Source organism: Dromiciops gliroides, chromosome 5 (assembly GCF_019393635.1).
Source record: "Dromiciops gliroides isolate mDroGli1 chromosome 5, mDroGli1.pri, whole genome shotgun sequence".
Taxonomy (NCBI): domain Eukaryota; kingdom Metazoa; phylum Chordata; class Mammalia; order Microbiotheria; family Microbiotheriidae; genus Dromiciops; species Dromiciops gliroides.
In genome coordinates this window covers 191,728,481-191,744,856 of record NC_057865.1, presented here as the reverse complement: position 1 = coordinate 191,744,856, position 16,376 = coordinate 191,728,481, and the positions used below count along the sequence as shown (strand labels likewise).

General features: G+C 42.8%; 1 protein-coding gene across 1 annotated transcript in view; it reads left to right on the top strand.

The window, feature by feature from the left end:
• The first annotated feature begins 15,667 nt into the window (after positions 1-15,667).
• Positions 15,668-16,376, top strand: part of LPCAT3 (lysophosphatidylcholine acyltransferase 3) — a 32,803-nt gene continuing 32,094 nt past the window's right edge. The window contains exon 1 of the mRNA XM_043965778.1: positions 15,668-15,933. Within this exon, the coding sequence (XP_043821713.1) occupies positions 15,780-15,933 (154 nt within the window). The 5' untranslated portion in view covers positions 15,668-15,779. The remainder of the gene's footprint in view (positions 15,934-16,376) is intronic.

Sequence of the window (16,376 nt, the reverse complement as noted above, 5' to 3'; positions counted from 1 at the left end):
CAAGGTGGTCTTGAAAACTAACTGTAGATGGACACTATCTAAAATCAAGCAGTTGGAGCAGCTAGATAGCATAGTGGATAAAGCACTGGCCCTGGATTCAGAGGTCCTGAGTTCAAATCCTGCCGCAGACACTTGACACTAGCTGTGTGACCCTGGGCAAGTCACTTAACCCTCATTGCCCAGAAAAACAAAACAAACAAACAAAAAAATCAAGCAGTTGACTTGTAAAGTAAGACAATTTCAGAGTGTCTGAGCAAACTAGCCAGGAGCCAAGAAATGCTGGTGCTTATATTAATGGCAAAAGTAGTATGTATTCATGTTGTTTGGGGTTTTTTTTGAGCTGCCAGACCCTAAAACTCTTTCAAAAGTTAAATTTACCTACAGATAAATAAACGTTGGCAGGAAACAGCAAAGCAGCCATTTTTTGACTGATCCTTACTTAGCAGTCTTTAAATGTCAGAAAAACTTTGTGCTGTCCTACCTGATTTCTCTAGCATTTTAAGGTTTCAATATCTTGTACACATGGACATAGCGGTAATGTTCCAAGTAGGAGGAATATAAAAGATAGCATCTGAATGGTTATTGAAGAAGACTGGCAAACTAGCTAGCTCTTGGCACTCTGGAACATGTCCACAACCTAATTACAGCCATCCAACCCAGTAACTGTACCGATGCCCATTCCTCTGTATAACTGTGAAACTTGCTTCTTGTCTGTACCCTTGAAATTCAAATAAGATTTAATGAGAACCTTTGTTAATGTAAAAAAAAAAAAAGAATTCAGGTCAGGGCTTCATCTAGCATGAAAGAAGAGGAAGGGAAAGGAATAAGTATTTACATATCGCCTACTATCTGCGGGGCACTGTGCCAAGTACTTTATAAATATCACATTTGATTCTCACAACAACCCACCCAGATAGGTGCTGTTATTATTCCCACTTTACAGTTGAGGAAACTGAGGAAAATGGAGAATAAATGACTTGCCCAAGGTCATACAGCTAGTATGTGCATGAGGCTGGATTTTAATTTCGTCTTCCGGATTCCAGGCCCAGCACTCTGAGCCACTAGCTGCCTCATGAAACTTGACACCATCGTAAACACTTATATAAATGACAACAATCACAATTAATCCTGGTTGTTGTTAGTTATATCAATGGGAGATGTCATCCATGACCCAATAGGTCTACTCCCAGAAATAGGGCCCCGAATCTGAATTTATATAAACCTGAGATTCATCATAGAGACAATCTGACCCTACAGGCAAAGCTGGACTTTTCTCATACTCTCTGGACCATTATTCCTCACCCCAGAGCTCTACAATGGGAAAAAAATATCTGAAAACAAAACAGAAAGGGATCATATCTAAGGTTTTCCAAAAGGTATCGACAGAGTCCATTCTCAGGAAAAGATAACCAATGTATAAAAGAGATATCGAGGATAGGATAGTTATTTCTTCCACCCCAAGAGAAATGCTCAAGACACAAAAGACAACTAAGTGTGCATTAACAGGCTCTGAAACCATAAAATGATAACTCATCACCACCATTATACTTTCCATCAAAAGATAAAGGCAGATTCTGACAGAGATGGCAGAGAAAGAGGAGGCAGCACTTCTCTCTCTACAAACAATCCAACAAAAATCAAGGAAAAGCACCTAAGTGGTAATGAAAAAAACAAGAAAGAAGTACAGTAGGTCATTTTTTCAAGTCCTGGTTGGCACAGGGAGAAATCCAGAAGTCTTATAAATGAGAACAATTTGTTCCAAATGGCCATGAAAGGGGCAGCTAGGTGGCGCAGTGGATAAAGCACTGGCCCTGAATTCAGGAGGACCTGAGTTCAAATCCAGGCTCGGACACTTGACTCTTACTAGCTGTGTGACCCTGGGCAAGTCACTTAACCCTCATTGCCCTGGAAAAAATAAAAGCAATTGCCACTTGCAGGAAAGCACTATGCCACTATCATTAGTGTACATGCTTCCAACACGAAAAACCCTGATGAAGTAAAAGAAAAATTTTATGAAGACCTACAGACCCTCATCATCAATGTGATTACAAGCTTGTAATTCTGGGTAACTTTAACACTAGAGTAGGCACAGACTACCAAACATGGCAGGGACTCCTTGTGAGGAATGGAGTCAGGAACAGCAACAGAAATAGTCACTTCCTAGTGAGGATTGTGTGTCTCATGACTTTATCCTCACTAACACTGTCTCCTGTTTACCTAAACTCAATAAAACTTTGTCGATTCACCCTCACAGCAAACAGCATTTAATAGACTATGTGATTGTAAGGAGAAGAGACTGAAAGGTCTGCAAAGTTCTGGACTGATCATAGACTTATTCTCTCCAAGTTAAATATTCACATTCAACAAAAACCATAACCCCAAGGCAAGACAACCACCAGAAGACTTAATATCAACAGACTGAAGTGCTTCTTTGAATGGGAACAGTTCTTGCTAACTTGGAGGGAAAGCTAAGCCAACACAAAGTTGACAACAGTGGAGCAGAAGAGTGGGCAGCTTTCAGAAATTTGGTGTGCAGCACTGCATTTATTCATCTGGGCCAGAACACTCATAAACATCAAGACTGGTTTGATGAAAATGATGGGGAAATTCATATGCTGCTAAATGAAAAACAAGAATTCTACACAGTTTACCAGCAGGGTAGTTCATCCAGAAGGCAACATTTAACTCCACCAAAAGTAAAGTGCAAACAAAGCTTAGAGAGATGAAGGATTCTTGGCTTAGTAAGAAGGAGGATCAAATTGTTTTACCCTGATAGTAACAATCTAAAGCACTTTCATAATGCCCTGAAGGATGTTTATGGGTCAAAGACCATCTCAAGTACACCGTGCTGGCAAAGATACTGGAGAGATGGGCTGAATACTTCCATTGTGTACTCAACGGGTCATCATTAATCGATGCTGAAGCCATTGTATACCTCAGGTTGAAGTCCATCCCTCTCTAGCTGGATTTCCACCTGAAGAAGAGGTTTTGAATTCCATTAGGCTCCTCTCATGTGACAAAGTGCCTTGTGCTGATTCTATTTCAGCTGAGATTTATAAGACAGGGGGGTCCACTGCTCATACAGAAACTGACTGAAATTTTCTGAGTAATATGGTAAGAGGAAGTTATCCCCCAAGAGTTCAAGGATGCCTCCATTGTCTATCTCCATAGAGGTAAAGGAAATAGATTGTCCTGTGACAATCACAGGGGAGTCTCTCTCTTAGTCACTGCTGACAAGATTCTTTTTTTGTTTGTTTGTTTTTTGCAGGGCAATGATGGTTAAAGTGACTTGCCCAGGGTCCCACAGCTAGTAAGTGTCAAGTGTCTGAGGCCGAATTTGAACTCAGGTCCTCCTGAATCCAGGGCCAGTGGTCTAACCACTGTGCCGCCTAGTTGCTCCTGCTGACAAGATTCTTGCCAGAGTCCTGCTTAATTGTCTGATCCTTCCCCTGGAAGTTGGTCTTTTACCTGAGAGCCAGTGTGGGTTCAGAAAGGGCCAAGGAATAGTCGATATGGTGTTTGCTGCCCCACAACTCCAGGAGAAATTCCAAAGGCAGAACAGAGGTCTATAAATGACATTCATGAATCTGACCAAAGCCTCTGATACTGTCAGTTGTGAGGGTTTATGGAAAATTATTTCAAAATTTGGTTGCCTGGAGAAATTCATCAATATTTTATGTCAGGCATGCTTGCCTGGGTTCTGGATAATGGATGATGTTCTCAAACTTTCTAAGTTACCAACGGAGCAAATCAGGCCTGTGTGCTTGTCCCCACGCTTTTTTAGCATGATGTTTTCAGCAGTGTTATTAGACACCTTCAACAAGGTCAAAAAACGGCATCCAGGCCAACTACCACACTGATGATAAATTATTTAACTTGAAAAGGCTACAATGTTTTCCTAAATGTTGCCACTGAAGTGGAGGTGGTGTTGGTGCATGATTTTTTTGTTCAGAGATGATTGTGCACTTGATGTAGCCTCTGAGGCTGAGAGGCAATAAAGTATGGATTAATTCTCTGCTGCTTGAAAGAAAGAAAAAAATAAAGAAAAAAAAGTTCTCTGTCGCTTGTACTAATTTTGGCCTGACAATTAACACCAAGAAAGCACAGATTCTTCACTAGCCAGCACCACATCATCCATATTTGGTTACAGCAAATGGAGAAGTTTTGAATACTGTGAATAAGCTCACTTGGCATTATGCTTTCCAGGGATGTACACATAGATGATGAGGTTGATGCATGCATTGCCAGAACTAGATCAGTGTTTGGGAGACTCCAAAGAAAATCGTGAGAGAGAAGAGGTATTAGGCTGCCTATCAATCTGAAGGTCTACATAGTTGTTCTGCCAGTGGAACCTTGGACAATACAGAGCACCAGCCAGGAAATTGAATTGCTTCCATTTGAATTGTCTTAGGAAGATTCTGAAGATTACTTGGCAAGATAAGGTACTAGACAATAATGTCCTTTTTCAAGCTGAACTGCCAAGCATTCAAACTCTACTGCAGAGAGCACAACTCCAATGTGGTGGCCGTGTTGTTCGAATGCCAAATGTATGTTTGCTCAAAACACTATTTTATGGAGAACTCATGCAAGGCAGGTGCTTACATGGTGGCCAGAAGAAGCCATACAAAGACACACCCTCCAGGTATCCCTGAAGAATTTTGGAATTGATTGGGAGACTTGGGAGACAGTGGCAAAGGACCTCCCAGCATGCTATGCACACATCATAGAAGGTGCTGTACTCTGAGTGAATCGGAATTGAAGTAGCTCAAAAGAAACATTGGGGGGGGCGGGCAGCTAGGTGGTGCAGTGGATAAAGCACTAGCCCTGGATTCAGGAGGAACTGAGTTCAAAGCCGGATTCAGACACTTGACACTTACTGGCTGTGTGACCCTGGGCAAGTCACTTAACCCTCATTGCCCCTCCCCCACACAAAAAAATGATTTAAAAAAAAAGAAACATGAGGGGCAAATTTAGACACTCCCATTCCAAATGCTTATATGGCCTCCTTGGGCCTCGACCTGTGGTGGTGCCTTCTGAGCTTATATTGGTCTAATCAGCCACAGTCAGACACACTATACCTTGACTCCAATGTAGTGATGTCATTTTGACCCTCTTTGAGAATGAAGGACAACAACCAACCAACTATATGCCAGGCACTGTGCTAAGGACTTTACAATTATTATCTCGTTTGATCCTCACAAACCTGCAAGATGAGTATTATTATTATTATTATCCCCATTTTACAGTTGAGGAAAATGAGGCAGACAGTGGTCAAGTGACTTGCTCAGGGTCTCATAGCTAGTAAGTGCCTGAGGCTGGATTTAAACTCAGGTCTTCTACACTCTAGCCACAGTGTTGTATTCATTCATTCCTCCACCCAGCTGGGGCCTGGAGTTGTGTATATCTGCTGTGTACAGCAGAACAGGAAGGGGAATGTGTCAAGATAATGGAATGTGATAGATGAGATTTAGCAGATACTCTGGGGCCCACCTGGAAACTGGTTTAAACTGATTGAATTGGATAAGGCAACTGACTGCTGACTGGATTACTGGTTTACTTCCAATTAACTAGATTGTAAGCATATCTGGCTGGTACTTAAGGGTACTTAAGACCACCTTCGGGTCCAGTGAACCAGTGAATTTGAATTACACTAGCCAATCAGCTTGAAGAACCTCCCATTTCTGGGAGGGGAACAGGAAGGATGAAGCAGATGCTGGGGAGAGAGCTCGGCCTCTTTTGGTGCGAGAGATTGGAGTGGTGGCAGAGGACTTCAGAAGTGGGAGTTTAGGAAAGTTAGGATTGCCAGGTTATAGGAAATCTGTTCTCAATCTTTCTTTTACTATCTTTCAATAAACCCTTAAAAACCCTAAACTCATTTATCAGTGATTTTAGTCAGTTTCCCCCAAAAACTGGGGGGACAGATTAGAACCTACATTTAGAATTTTAAATTACACAGGAGTGAGCAAGGGGCTATGTTACTCTTACTCAGGATCAGGGCCATAGATGCACTCTTGATGTAGGGTGGGAATGACAAATGAGTTACCAGAGCTGAGACTCCGGACCAGGGGGAAGCCTATAGTACAGTACCATTGTCTAACTCTAGAGCAGGATTTTGGATGCAGCCTACAAACTTAGGCTGGGGCCTGAAGCTAAATCAAGAGGGTAAGGGCTGTGGGTGAGGAGTAAGCCTACAGTTCTGCCACCCTAATTCAATAACAGGATCAAGGATTCAGACCATAAATCTGGGCTGAGGTCTGTTGCTGAGTACCAACTAAGGTAAGCCTATACTTCTGTCACTCTGAATCTGTAGATCTTTCCTCCTAGTTGACAGACACTGGGGTCAGTAGCAGTCTAGTGGATGTCCAATGAGGCACAAGCCTCATTGTATTATTCAGTCCCAAATCAGTAGGAAGCCTACAGAGCTCAGACCAAAGAGGCAGCAAGTCGACAGATCAGACTGCTCAGGGCTACTGAAAGTTTGCAGCTCCCCGGCTAACACTGGGTTCCTCAAAAAACATGGTACTCAGTACTCAGAGAAAACAAATAGTGAGAGCCCAGAAAAAATAGATCAAGACATATCAAAATTCCAAACATTCCCTCCACAAGTGTGCAGAACATGAGACTCACACAAAGTCCCAATTCAGGAACTAAAGCTGGAGAAATGAATTAACAATAAGAGACAACAACAATAAAGAGCTATTATGGAGCCAGACATGCACAAAGCACAAAGCACAAAGCCAAAAGAATACCTCTAGATCTATAAGCAAAAACTTAAAAAAGGAAAGAAAAAAAACTTAATCAAAAGATCAGCTAGAATTCCTAGAAGAAATAAAAAAACAAAAGTTCTTAAATGACATAAATGAAATGACAGTTCTAGAGCAGTAATGTCAAACTCAAATAGAAATGGATGCTTGTGGGCCACACATTGACTTAGGAAACCACAAATTTATATCATCTATATTGTATCATATTTTTATTTATTTTGTTAAATATTTCCCAATTACATTTTAATTTGGTTTGGGTAGCACGCCTGAGTTTTGTGACTATGGGTCCCTTGACTTTATCACCTCTGCTTTACAAGAAAGATTTGGAAAAGAAATGATAAACACGTCTTGAAATTTGCACTTGACTGAATAATGATCAAAAAATACAATGAGAAACTACAATAAATGACTTCTTCTACCCCAGAATTACACAAAAAGTCAACTTGGGGCCCCTTCCAGAAAAACCAGGGACCGATACTAATAGAGCAGGCCTTTTTACATCCTTGGGTGACCAAAAAACTATGTCAATACTACCCGAGGCTGGAGCCATACAGATATATATACATACACACATACACACAGATGTGTGTACATGTACATATATATACACACAGGGATATATGTATATGTGTGTGTGTATATACACACATACACACAAATATATCCCTATGTATAAATATACACAATATGCATTATATAATCATATATAATATATTTATATATACATATGCATACATACATATACATATATAAACAGAGAGATCACGATAGAGATAGATGATATAGATAATAGTTTTACACAGCCTTAGGGCTGACATTACATACAGCAAAAACAGTCAATGGAGGGGGCGCAGCTAGGTGGCACAGTGGAGAAAGCACCTGCCCTGGATTCAGGAAGTCCTGAGTTCAAATCCGGCCTCAGACACTTGACACATACTAGCTGTGGGGCCCTGGGCAAGTCACTTAACCCCCATTGCCCTGCAAAAAAACAAACAAAAAACCCCAAAACAAAACAACAACAGAAACAGTCAATCAGGTGAGGCTCCTCAGCCACTTTCCATTTTTGGAAGGTTGAGAAATAGAGACAAGACAGCAAGTAATCTGGGAGGAAAATGTATTAACCTTGGGGTTTTAGGAATTGCCAAAGCTCTGGTCTATTCCGAATGTTTTCTCTGTAGTTGATCTTATCAGATATCCTGGTCTCTAAGGCTGTGGAAGTCTCCAAGATAGAAATCAGAAAGGCCTTTCCTTTTAGCCTGAGGATTTGTCTCTGTTTACACTCCCCAGTAGCTCTGTACTTTAGACCTTTACAATGACTTGTTTTGGGGGAGAAGAGGTTTTCCCCAAACTCACCGTCTACCTCCTCCACAATTTGCTGTATCAAACAAGTTTATTCAGGGTTGTGCTGTATGACCAGAATCGGGTAGTAAGTATACCAATGACAAGCTCTGTAACTTCTATCTTTGCTGGACCTGTGGTATCTTCCAACATTTTGAGGCACACAATACCATAATCTGCTTTGCTCTATCTCTAGATAATCATTCACTTAAGATCAGAAAAAAAAAGAAATGCGACAGAGAAGGAAAAAACAGCAGCTCCGTATGTTCACAGCTACATGGGAACTAGGCAGAACAAGTGGGTCAAAGGGGCTTCCCCCATCCAGAAACCCAGAGTAATTCTTCTTTCTCCATACTCAAAAACTGACAGAGAAAAGAGAATCTTCATCTCTTTGTGCCTTTAGTAATGCACACTCAATTCCAGGTCAGCAGTCAATTAAAAGACTTTTCATCCCCACACCAGAAGTCAACAGGAAACTTATATGATAATTGCACATTCAATTATTGACAGTCAGGGGCTTCTGCTAACACACATTCAAGTCCAGTCCATAACAGTTTTCCTTCACATGGTCCAATTCAATTATATACCAAGAGAGAGGATATTTACCAATAACCCAGGTTAGAATCTTTCTGTCTTTAAGGAAAGTTGAGTTGCTGGTTATGTGTTAACAAAGACCTCATTCTGGTGCCTGTGATAGAGAGAGAAGAGGTTTCGGATCATGCAGATTAATTTTAGTCAAGAGGAAGAAAAAGGGCAATTATGGCCATATTTTTTCAGGGTTCTCATCCCTCTTCAGAGCTATCTACTCATGTCTGAAAGATGAGGATCCTTTTCCTGCTACCCTCACCTGTTCTCATTCCTATCATCAGACTGAGAGCAGACATTCTCTTTTCCTTCTGCCACTATAAGCTGTTAGCCTATTAGCCCTGCTTCAGCAAGAAGTCAGGCCAAGGCTTCTGGCATGAAAGCCCTATGATATCTATATCTATATCTCCATCTCTATCTATATATCTATCTCTATCTCTATAGATAGGTAGAGATAGAGATAGAGAGATAGAGATAGATATATAGTAAGATGCTGGAGGAGATGTGAGAAAACAGGTATGCTATACACAGGTGCACTGTTGGTGGAACTTTGAACTAGTTCAACCACTCTGGAAAGCAATTTGGAACTATGCCCATAGAGCTATAAAACTGAACATACCCTGTGATCCAGCAACACCACTACTAGGTCTGGACCCCAGAGAGATCAAAGAAAGAGAAAGAAAACCTTTATGTAACAAAATATTTATAGCAGCTGTTTGTGGTGGCAAAGAATCGGATGCTGAAGGGATGCCTATTAAACAAGTTATGGCATATAAATTTGATGAAATACTTGTTGTTTGTCCTTCATTCTCAAAGAGGACCATGACTTCAGGAGATGATGTCGTGACCTGCAATGAACTGGATTTAAGTCAGGAAGGGCTGTGTAAAAAAGTCACCAGCCTCACTCTCTCCTCCAGAGCCACCAGGGCCCAGTGGCAAGATACACATCAGGACAACTGGAGATGACCCTGGATGTTTAAGGCAATTGAAGTTGTGGCTTGCCCAGATGTCACATAGCTAGTAAGTGTCTAAGGCAAGATTTGAACTCATGTCCTCCTGACTCCAGGACCAGTGCTCTATCTATTGTGCCACACAGCTGCACTAGCAGAATACTGGAATACCATTGTGCTGTAAGAAATGTGGAAGGGGATGGTTTCAGAAGAACCTAGAAAGACTTGTATGAAGGCAGCTAGGTGGCACAGTGGATAGAGCACCGGCCCTGGATTCAGGAGGACCTGAGTTCAAATTTGACCTCAGACACTTGACACTTACTAGCTGTGTGACCCTGGGCAAGTCACTTAACCCTCATTGCCACGTTAAAAAAAAAAATTAATAATAATTAAATAAATAAATAAAATGAAAGACTTGTATGAACTGAAGCAAAGTGGAGTAGGCAGAACCAGAAGAACAATTTATAGAATAACAACAATATTATTGTAACGATTGGAATGACGCCACCTGCTAGAGACTTACTGTAGAAGAGTTCCGCCCGTGAAGCGAAGGTCTCTGAGGGCAAGACCAGGAGTCTTTTCTTTGGCGTGAGGAAGTGACGCAGGCTAGTGGGAGGAGGAAGGAAGAGACTGGCGCTCTCACGCTTTTTCCTGAGGACGCTGGTGGAGAGGGGAGCAAGAAATGTGCTCTCCCTTTAATAGATAGGAATCTAGGCCTTTCTCTCTTTACCAAATTCTTATTCTCCTTAATAAATGCTTAAAAGTCTAACTCTTGCTAAAGCTTATAATTTATTGGCGACCACTCATTAGATATTTTACACAGTTTAGCTAGAATTTTAGCCCCTAACATTATAAAGATAATGAACTTTGAAAGACTTATTAACTCTGACCAACATAACCAACCACGGTTCCAAAGAACTTGTAATAAGTATCCACCTCCAGATAGAGAGCTGATGAACTCAGAGTACAATTCTTTTTTTGGCAAGGAAACTGGGGTTAAGTGACTTGTCCAGGGTCACACAGCTAGTAAGTGTCAAGTGTCTGAGGCTAAATTTGAACTCAGGTCCTCCTGACTCCAGGGTCAATGCTCCATCCACCTTGCCACCTAGATGCCACAACTCAGAGTACAAATTGAATCATATTTTCTTTTCTTTCTTTGAATTTTTTTTACACAGTATTTGCAGGAATTTGTTTTACATGATTATACATATTTATAATGGGTTTTGTCTTTCTTGTCTTCTCAATGGGCCCAGGGAAGGGAATGGTAGAGGGAGAGAATTCTGAACTGAATATAAAACACACACACACAAATTTAAGCTTATTGGACATAAAAATAGCTCACATTTCTAGTTGAAGGTTTATAGAGAATCTGGTCTTTGGGTGAACTGGGGTGAAATCTAGGCTCTCTTATTGTATAAATAAAGTAAAATGAAGAGTTGAGGCAATTCAGCAGCTAATTTTAATTAAAACTATCCAAAGGAAAAAATTAATACAATTTATGCACTTATATAAATCATAATGAACACAATGAACCTTGGTTGCTCTGGGTTACACCAATAAGTGATGTCACCCATGGCCTGGGAGGCTTGGATCCCAGAGAACTGACTCCTCCTCTGAACTCACACAGAGCTGAGATTCATGCTAGGGGCAGCCTGACTTCAAAGAGGAAAATCTGACTTTTCTCTAACTCTCTGGCTCTGTAGTAGAACACCAGGGGAAATCTCTCAAAACAAAGCTTAGGAATGGCTCATGTCTAGGATCTCCCAATAGAGGATCAAAATAGGTATCATATATAAGACAGCTATTTATCTCCTGTAACACAGATGATAGATAGATAGATAGATAGATAGATAGATAGATAGATAGATAGATAGATAGATAGATAGATAGATGATGGAAAGAGAGATAGGTAGATAGATATGGATGGATAGATGGATAGATGGAAGGAAAGATAGATGATAGATGGATGAATGGATGGAGAGATGGATAGATAGATATGGATGAATAGACAGATGGAGATGGAGATGGAATGATAGATAGATAGAAAGATAGATAGATAGATAGATAGATAGATAGATAGATAGATAGATAGATATGGATGGATAGATGGAAGGCAAGATAGATGATGGATGGATGGAGAGATAGATGGAGAGATGGAAAGATAGATATGGATGAACAGACAGATGGAGATGGAATGATAGATAGATAGATGGATAGATAGACAGATGATGGATAGAGAGATAGATAGGTAAGTGGATGGAGAGATAAATGAGAGATGGAAAGAGATAGGTAGGTAGATAGATAGATATGGATGTATAGATGGAAAGAAAGATGATGGATGGATGGATGGAGAGATAGAATGATAGATATGGATGAATAGACAGATGGAGATGGAATGATAGATAGATATGGATAGACAGACAGATAGATAGATAGATATGGATAGGCAGGCAGACAGACAGATAGATAGATGATAGAGGGAGAGATGGAAAGAGAGATAGGTAGGTAGATAGATAGATATGGATGGATAGATGGAAGGAAAGATAGATGATGGATGGATGGAGAGATGGATAGATAGATGGAGAGATGGAAAGATAGATATATATGGATGAATAGACAGATGGAGATGGAAAGACAGATGATAGACAGGCAGACACACAGATACACAGATAGAACAAGTATTTATTAAGTGCTTACTATGTATCAGGCACTATATTAAGCACTGGCGATACAAGCAAAACAAGTCCTATTGTAAAGGGGCTTTTACATTCCAGAAGACAACACATAAAGGGAAGATAGAAAGGCAATGGAGATGTGGGAAGCTGTGAGGAGTAAAGATAACTGGGAAATTTTGTGAAGGCCTGGTTGCCTAATTAAAAAAAAAAAGAAAAGAAAAGAAAAAGAAAACTCTAGTAACAAACCAGAATAAATAAGCAAAACCAATTCCCATCCTGACCACATCCAAAATGTTTCTGTTTGTCTTCAGCCCATCACCTCTGGGTCAGGAGATGATTAACATGTATTATCATCAACCCCTTGGTATTGTGATGGGTGGTTGGGTTGATCACAGTACTTGAGTCTTTCTATGTTATGCTACAAATTGTTCTCCTGATTCTTCTCATTTTACTCTGCATCAGTTCATATAACTCTTCCAAGGTTTCTCTTAAAGCAATCCCCTCCATCATTTCTCAAGGCACAATCATTTCCTTTTCTTTTGAATTTCTCTTTTACTCTGAACTTGACAAATAGCAACATGAACTTTCTTATGCAAAGATGAACAGAAAAAGAGGATTCAGTACGGAGTAACCGAACCTCTACAATATGTAATTTTTTTAAAAGGTAGGTCCAACACCGACCCGTGTCTCTCCCCATTCCAGTCCATCCTTTACTCAGCTGTCAAAGTGATCTTCCTAATGTTATGGGGAAAGCATGTGGATCCTTACAATTCCTCTGTAAAGAATTACAGTCTTGCATATGTTCTAATTAGGAATAAAAGAACAGTTTTATTGGATACAAGAGAAAATGGCTGGGAGGAAAGTATAAAATTCTTTCCTCCTCCACTAGACTGAGGAGCACCCTTTTATAGGGCCAAAATGTCGTGACCACCCAAGTAAGGGTGGTGGGTTGGGAGTAGTCTGGTGGTGGGGTGGAAGCAGTCTCGGGTGGGCAGTTGCTCTGTCTCCTCCTGGTGCAGCCATGTCTAAGAGGATTATCTCATCGAGGGGGTGACAGAGACTGGAATGAAGGGTGGTGGTCCTGGAGTTATTTCAGTCCAGATCCGGTGCTGCATATCTCTCTAGGTGTGTCTGTCCTTTGGTTTAGTTTCAAGAAGGTTCCTTGATCTCTAGGGCAAACTCCTGGGGTTTCAAGGATAAAGTTCCTTGACCTCCCCAGACAACTTCTGGGGTAACCGGGGCCCATAATATTCCCATAACACTAAAGCACAAGTCTGACCATATCATTCTTCTTGTTTGATAAACTCCAGGTCCAAATATAAAATCCTCTGTTCTGTATAGCATTCAAAGCCTCTCACAACCTGGTCCCCTCCTAACCCTTCCAGTCATTTTGCACCTTATTCCCACGTTCTTCCCACCCCCATCCAGCTGCATACTCAGCAATCCAGTGACAACCACCTCTTTGCTATTCCTAGAGTAAAACATTTGGCATTTTCAGTGGTTGTCCCCCATGCCTGTAATAATAATAATAATAATAATAATAATAATAATAATAATAATAATAATAATAGTCTTTCTCTTCATCTCAACCTCTGGACTTCCCTGGCTTCCTTTAAGTCCTAAATGAAATTTCATCTTCTATGTGAAGTATTTCCTGATCCCCCTTAATGCCAGTACCTGCCCTCTATTGATGTTGTTTATTCCAAGTCTGTTCAAATGTTCCGATGTTTGTTCTAAGTGCCTTGCACGCCACCTCCCCCATTAGATTGTAAGCTCCTGAGGGCAGGGACAATATTTTTGCCTTTCTTGGTATCCCCAGTGGTTAGCACAGCACCTGGAGCATACTAGGTGCTTAATAAATGCTTATCACCTGATTTACTGCCTCTCCCACGGATTCCCTTGGGGCAATAGCAATGTAACACTAACTCCTTCTGAGGGACACGGTGTGACCATAATATAAGTCACGTAGGTAAGTTTAAGGCAGGTTAAATGGGATCACAGAATCTGAGTTGGAAAGGATTTCAAAGTTCCGGCTAGGTAAGAATTCCCTTCTATACTATTCAAAAATCATAGATTTAGAGCTTTAAAGGGGTGGGGGCAGAATTAGAGGCCGTGATGTCCAACTACCTCGTATTCCAAATTCCAAACTGAGGCACAGAGTGGCTGACTGACCTGCCAGTCTTCTCACAGCTTACTCCCCCCTCCACATACTACTCTTTAATTCAGTGACACCGAACTCCTTGTTGTTGCTTGAATAAGACACTCGATCTCCCACCTGCCTGGCATTTTCATTCACTCCCCTCACCCCCGCAACCCTCAACCTCCTCCTTCCTCGTCTCTACCTCCCGGCTCTCCTGGCCCCCTACAAATCCTAGCTAAAATTCCACCTCCAGCAAGAAGCTTTTCCTGACTCCTCCTTAACGCTAACGGAATGCCCCTCAGAAACGATCCCCCATCTATCTTGCCTATAACGGCACTACTTATATCACAGCTGTTTGCACGGTGTTGCCGCCATTAAACTGTAAGCTCCTTGACGCTAGGGGTTTGTTCGCCTTTCTTGGTATCCGCAGCGCTTAGCACGGTGCCTGGCACGCAGCAGGCGCTTTAATAAACCCTTGCCCATTGCCCGGGGTCGCAGCCAGCTGGCAAGTGTCCAGGCAGGTTTGGAGGCAAGGTCTTACTGGCTCCACGTCCAGAACCCTATCTACGACATCACGCTCCTTCCAGACCCGCACGAGGCTGGGGGTGGGGGGGGGGTGGGGAGTGTTGGGCAGGGTTGGGGGGGCGGGCGGAGGCGGGCATTTCCAAATGTAAAATTATTTCTGGGAGCGTTCTTTTTTTCAGGATAGGCATTTCAAAGGAGAGTAAAGCACAGGGTACCCTTTAGGCGGCGCAAGCACGATAGCAAAGAGCGCTTTTTCCGCCCTCTTGACTCATGTGCCCCAGTAACCCCCTCACTCAAACGACCCAGAGTAACCTTCTTTCCCAGGAATCGTTGTCCCCTCCCTTCTCCGACTCTCGCCTGCTCGGATTTCAGCCAATTGGAGGACAGAGAATGAGCCGGCCTGTCCCGCCCTTTTCTTGGGACTCCTCCTCGAACCAGTTGGAACAGAATCGTAAAATCACTTCTCAGCCGGTTTAGGAATCCTCCAATGGAAATTCTAGTTCCCGCTTCTAAGCCCCGCCCTTTTCCCCCTGGCCTACCGCGTTGACCGTCTGGTTGGAGTCACCTTTGCCTTACAAGCACCAAACACCGCCCTCTTCCCCCGAGCTTCACCAAGCCCCGCCCCTTTCCTCGTATAGACCAATAAGAACCTCCATGCCTTCCGGCTGGGCGGGCTGACAGCCAATGTCCACGCTGTGGGCGGGCTTCAGGCAGGAGTTGAGGTGAAGCTGTTGCGCCTTGCCCACAAGCGTGGCGCGCGGAGTGGGGTGGGGGGCGTCCCACGGGGGCGCCCGGAGTTAAGATGGCGACGGCAGCTGATCAGGACGCAGAGACCGCAGCCAAGCTAGTGGCCGGGGTCCTGCGCGCTGGGGTCGAGGAACACTGGCTTGGGAAGTTGTCGTCGTCCCTTGGTGCCTCGGAGCAGGCGTTGCGGCTCATCATCTCCATCTTCCTAGGTAAGGGGTCTCCCCTCCCTCAGGCAGGATTGACCTGACGAACAGAGACACGCCTTCCCCTTCTTCGCCCTCCCTGTCCTTCCTCTGGGACATTGTCCGGTGGGACACATGACGGCCCCCCCTCCCCATCTTCCCCCCCCTCCCCATCTTTCCCCCCTCCCCGAAATTCACACCAGCCACTTCCGAGGCATGACCCCCCCCAACATACTTTTAGGTTGGCTTGGCGCCGGTGCCCCTTGACCCCTGCACCCCTTTCTTCTCTTCCTCTCCTTCCCCCTTCGTCCTCTCCCACGCCCTGCCTCCACGCCCTGCCCTAACTCACCTGTTCCCTGCAGCATCTGTTCCTAACTAACCTCCTTACACCCTCGCCTTAACCCTGTCTGGGGTTGTGACTCTCTACATGTGTGTCCAAGCCCGGTCCCGATGGCGTAGCTAGCCCAAGA